This window comes from Pseudomyrmex gracilis, unplaced genomic scaffold (genome assembly GCF_002006095.1).
Source record: "Pseudomyrmex gracilis isolate BER0280 unplaced genomic scaffold, ASM200609v1 scaffold_52, whole genome shotgun sequence".
Taxonomy (NCBI): Eukaryota; Metazoa; Arthropoda; class Insecta; order Hymenoptera; family Formicidae; genus Pseudomyrmex; species Pseudomyrmex gracilis.
In genome coordinates, this window is record NW_018020636.1 from 687,215 (window position 1) to 693,214 (window position 6,000).

Here is a 6,000-nt window from a genome sequence, read left to right on the forward strand (position 1 = left end):
GCGTTGCCACCTACCACGGTCTGGCCAGCGGACTTGCACTGAAATCGCATTACGTCGTGTTTGCACGGTCTCTCTTTCCACAGACCGGAGAGAAAAAGAGAAAAACGACGGTTTATTGATCGCGGCAATCGCACGCTAAATCTGAAAGAGTCGAGCATACGAAAGTTGGATTTCTGCGCGCGGTGTATCTCTCGCTCTGAAAAAAAAATTTAAAAAAGACCTAAACCGAACATTTTTTAAAAAAAAGAATTTCGCGCTGCAACGCGAACAGTTAAAATGTTTTGTTTCGTTTTTGTTTTTTGTTTTTCTTTTTTTTTTTTTTTTAGTTAGAACAAAAGAAGAGAAGAATTGCGCATACTGCACGTAGTCCGTGAAATATCGGGAAATCATGCGCGCGCGATTCGCGTAACGGTATCGATTAACGTTCTTCAATAAGAGTAACACGACGGTGTAGTCGCTGCCAGCTGCAGCAACCTCGCCGAGCTTCCTCGAAGAAATTGCCGGCGGATAGCGAGCCACGTTGCTCATAAGTCCTCGTTAAACTCTCGCTGGGATATCTCGTTTTCCTCTGTTTCTTTCTTTTGCCTAGCCTGGCGGAACGACATCTTCAATTTTCACCACCGCTCCTCCCCGCCCGCGTTTCGACGCGCTTCGAAAGGAACTGCGCTCGCCCGAGACAAGAAAACTTTTCGGCTAATGAGAAACGAACCGTGTTCTAGCGCCCGCGTCCGCGCGCTGCATTACCTGCAGCAAATTAACCGTGGAAAACTCGAATTTTCATCTTGTGTAAATTCGTTGCAGGATTAAGAAGATTAAGTTCTAATAGCTAACCAGACGGGAGACAGTGAAAAATATCCGCGCACGCAATCACTTAAACGTTTATATCACCTGGTAAAAGTATATTACACGGCGGATACTCGCTTAAGTTAATATTAACGTTAACATTATACCGAGCGAACACAATTCTGGACTTTGTAATATGGAAATTAATTCACCGCAATCCTATAACATTATCATAAAAGTGTAAAACGACTTGAATAATATCGCGAGCTGTGTGTGTGCGCGCGCGCGCGTGTGTGTTTGTGTTTTTAAGATTTTCCGTCTGGGAAATAACGACAGCAGACGTGTACATGTACGCGGCGCAATTTACAGAAAATCAAACAGAGCAGCGGAAACGCAGTCCTCGGCTGTTTGGTAATGTGATAATTAAGCAAAATCTTCGCAAGCAAATTTTCCAGTCGCTGGAGGAGCAGCTTATTAAACCGAACACATTTCGCCATTTGCATATTTAAATTTCCATTTCCGCGCGGAGCTTCGCCCGGGCGAAGAGCTCGGGGTCGGGCGGGAAAACCGCGAAAAGCGACCTTTTATCTCATTTCGCGTCTCTTATCGCCGCGGCATTGATCTCCTCGGTCGCGTTGCGCGCACCGTCTCGGTGCGAACCGTTTCTCCGTTTATTCGCGAGAAACTGTCTCTATATATATTAGAATTATCGCTATTGAACCATGTTTTCATATATACATATATATATATATATATTAGAATCAACGCGCTATTTGTTGAGCACGGTTATAACGGGATATATTTGTTTTTTAATATAAAAAGTTTATTCGGAAACATGTGCAGTCTGGTTCGTTATTTTGTTGTGTGTGAAAAAAATTATTTCGAAACGTTATCTAATGCTGAAACTTGATCATGTATAAAATTTATATAAACGCGCGTTCGTTATATAAAAAAAAAATAAATAAATATTTATTTCAAGAGAGAGTTTACAAAAATTATACTTTTTTCTGATAATTTGGCTCTGAATATTACTTTGACTCTGATCAAATAATTATCTTCAATTATTTATTCGATTCTAATGTCGCGTATACAAAAACAGCCTTGGCAAACAGTTCACGGACTATTTTCTATGTCAATCGCGACTAGTTTTGCTGACTTATATTTTTGCGAAAAGATTAACATAGTTTTTTTTTAAATGGTTTGTAAATTAGCTGTGTGTTACATCGGCTGTAAAAGTAATTAAACAAGATTTGTTGCGGGAGATAGTCCCTCTTCTTGCTAATCGGTCAGCCGCGAGCTACTGAAGGTCGCTTAATTGAGCATTCAAAAAACAATATGTACCTTGCCCGGAGATAACGACCATTTTAAATAATTGGTCCACCGCGCGGTAATTACACCCAGTCACCCCTCGGGTGTTTAAATTATTAATTAATAATCGGCACGCGCGCGCGGCGCATACCTACCTTTGTTAACTGACGCGATCGTAATCGCCAATTATTTCGACTCTTTGACCGCTAATTTGATAAAACGCGACAGTAGTTCGTTTTTAACCGTTTTAAATTGTCGGAAATACATATGTATATACTCTTTCCACTCGCCGCGCCGATAAAACCGTGCCTACAAAACGTTTGTGCGCAAACGATAAAAGCGATATTTACGTCACGTTTTGCACAAAAGCATCCGCGTTAATCGTTTGTAGAAGGAAACTATTTGACAAGAAAATTATACACACAGACGCAAAAATTGGAAAACATGCGAACACGCATTCTACACATACGTGTACATCGGCATCACTCGGATTGTTATTCTTTGTAACTCGTTAATTAAACGTACCTTTGTTTCAGCACACTTTTCCTCTCTTTGATCAATTTATCAGCGTTCTATCCAATTTAACATTAAAGCAATAATAAAACGATGGTTTGCGCGTTTTTAACACAAGACACACAAAGTGCTTTACTTAAAACCTTGACGTTCTTTCATCCTTCGAATAAAACTTTTATAAAGTTCAGGAACGTTAACATCTCGCATTCGCAATTAATTAATATCAAAGCGATATCGCCCGGACAATTCTCATGATTCTAAATCAGGGACACCTGTTTCCGTATAAGCGTGCGAGCGGCGAGCGCGCGCGACGCCGTGCTGCAGCACGCAGCACTTGCGAGAACCGATGTGGTGACATCTTTATCCAAAGCTCGGTTAGTTACGCGAGAGCGCGACTCGCGACACGTCAGTAACAACAGGCACCCACGAAGTTTGCCCACCTGTCCTGATAATGTCGGTTAATATCATGTAAATTGTAATTAATATTCATGGGGTTAATTCGCCGCCGCGCGGTCGTCTACCGTCGCCGCCGGTACGAAGTTTTAGAGGAAATTTACGGTCACCGCGAAACATATTTCGGATCCCAACCAGACCCCCTCGGTACGTATCTAGCTGCTGTACGGTCTCTTGCACAAATAAATCACGCCAATCTGCGACGGATCGCAGCATCGGAATCTTCTCTCGATCGATGCGCTCGCTCTAATTTGCATAATTAGAAGAATTCATATACTCACATGTGCCATTATTATAAATTATAAAAAATGACGATATAAGTACACCGAGAATAAGAACAAATTTAAATATAACACATTTGGAATGAAAAAACTTGTTTGAATATTTAATTATTTTTCAAATATTTAATTTGTAATTTTTTCTGCGCAAACACACGAAATTATTACTTTCCTCTGTTAAAATATACTATATTGAAGTTAGTCATACACATACATACGAGAAAACATAATATGAGGAGAATACACATAGATGAGAAAGAAACGTCTCTGTCTTTCTCTCTCCTTTATCCCAGAATTCCCGCGTGACGTAAGACCCGCAATGTGTATTAATTTCCGAGCATTTTCCGATGATTAAATTTCCGAACTATGCGGTTGCAATAGTTCTCTCGCTCTTTTGGTCTCTCTCTCTCTCTCTCTCTCTCTCTTTTCACCGTACTGTTACGGTCAACTCGCGCCAACAAATTAGGCACAGTGCAATTAATTAAACAACGCGTAACACGTAGCACTTGGCGCGGTCGGGCGAGAGAGGACGTGCGCGCGCGCGCGCGGACGCTCGCCGTGAAATTGCATTTGCGACGTAGACGGAAAATAATTTGCAACGTTAACAAGAATTCGGAATAGCGAGTCATTAGCATAGCTTGGGCGCGCACGCACACACGCACACACGTGTGCGGCCGTATACTACACGACTACGTAACACATTATCGCGGGAAAGGTTGTTCTTCTTCGTTCAAGGAAAATGTTTACATATAATAGCGGCGGCGTTTAACTTGCCGCCGTAATTAAAATAACGATGCGATGCAAATTACATGCGTGCGTGTGTGTATGTATGTACGAGAAAGGAGGGCGCATGTTACGTTATAATATTACTCCAGAGAATGCTCTTCGCGAGCAATAATGCCATTGCGCATTTTCCCCAGGGCGACGGAGAAGCGCGCTTCCGGAATGAAAACGATTTTTTTTTTTTTTTTCTATAAAAGGCCGATTTTAATCTCCTTCTGAATCGCGCCGAACCTACGGGGCTTGCGCGCGGAGAGTTGATACAACAAAACGCAAGAATATAAAGAAAAGCAATTTCCGATCGCGCGCATATGATATCGACGCGTGTGTATAAGAGGAACTTTATTAATAGGTACGTACGTTCAACATGTATGCGCGAGGTTTCTGTATAGATGAAATACCGTGTCTCTCCGTGTGAAAATAAATGCGGGATAAAATTTCTCTCGTTGCCTTCCCGTATAAATATCTCGTTTAGCGGTTTAAAAATATAATTGCAACAATATAAATAGCGCAACAGCTGTTGCTTCTCTACATCCGCGAAACATCGCATCTCTCGATTGTCTGTACGCGCGTTCTCGCAAGATAACGTGCGCGCGCTTAGACCTTAGAATCGCATTTATAACGTACGCGGGGTTACAGGTTTCTTTTGCGATTCATTTCCGAGCACGCGGTGCTCGGTCGATTCTCTTCCTCTCGAGAATGTCCGTCGGATCACGAAGGACATGTCGCCGCGCGATCTGTCGTTACGACTCCGCCACTCGCAATAAAAGAAAATGGGACATTTACGACCGTGCGATTCTCCGACGCATTACCGCGGCCTATATATATACATCCGATCGGCAAAAATGCCGCCGACTGTTACCCCCCACGTGTCCCGGGAGACCCGAGGATATCCCTCTTACATCGGCTATAACGTCGATCCTCCTCGGTGATGTTTCGTTACGTATAAATGCGCGTTCGTTTTTACGCGCTCTTCACTTTGCGTAAATTTCGCGTTTCCGCCAATGTCACGCCGCGACGAGGGAAAGATCGCGCGAGCGGTCATAAATCGCATTCTTGTGGAAGTATTTTCCCAAGTGGTTAGGTCTGTATGTAAAACATTGGTAGTAAAAAATTTTAATATCGATATTCATTTAAAAGCTCGAAATGTCACTGATGTCAATATAAACTCCGTTTCCGGAACAAACACGCGTGAGAAGCAGTATGTATCAATTTAACTTGAGCAATTTGGAGCAAACGAAGTTTCCAAAGTTTTATAACTCACCACTGATCACGTGGATCGGGCAAGGACCTGTGCACGGAGATGAGATCGCTGGCATACTGATTAAACGCGTTATTGAGCCAGCCATCGTCCACCAGCTTCTTGGTCTGCGCGGACATGTTGGTCGGCAGTATCACGGGTCTGCCCATCTCGCCGGGTGCCGCTGCGTCCGGTTCACGTGGTACAGCCAGAACTCCAGCTAAGGGATCTAAGAGCCATCAGAGAGATCACAAATGTGAGCGACGTCGTCAAATGCGAGGATTAGGGTAAATTTGCAAGTTGATTACGTTGGGAGATTACGTTGTACGACGCGTTATCATCGCGATTTATTCGAATCGTCGAACGGAATCGAGATTTCGATCGACGAATCGTAAAAATTCGATATTGTTTGTAATTTTTTTATTATATAGTTGTAAAACCATTTTGCGATCTCGCGCGTTTTTATTACAGAAGTTGTGCTAATTGTTCAAGACGCGATATACAGGGTGTCCCAGAATTGGTTTAACATCGCTCGTAGGCAGGTAGAAGGAATAAAACTGAGGTGAAAAGTCCTATACCATTTTGCTAGATTCGCAATAGTTACTGAGATTTTAATTAACAAAGATCCGCGAATAAGCATGCATC

General features: G+C 42.6%; 1 protein-coding gene across 8 annotated transcripts in view; it reads right to left on the reverse strand.

The window, feature by feature from the left end:
• LOC109853667 (putative polypeptide N-acetylgalactosaminyltransferase 9) overlaps positions 1–6,000 on the reverse strand; it is a 212,713-nt gene that overhangs the window by 63,532 nt on the left and 143,181 nt on the right. For all 8 annotated transcript variants that reach the window (XM_020425991.1, XM_020425987.1, XM_020425983.1 and 5 more), the window contains one exon: positions 5,380–5,584. In XM_020425991.1, coding sequence (XP_020281580.1) covers positions 5,380–5,584 — 205 coding nt within the window. The remainder of the gene's footprint in view (positions 1–5,379; positions 5,585–6,000) is intronic.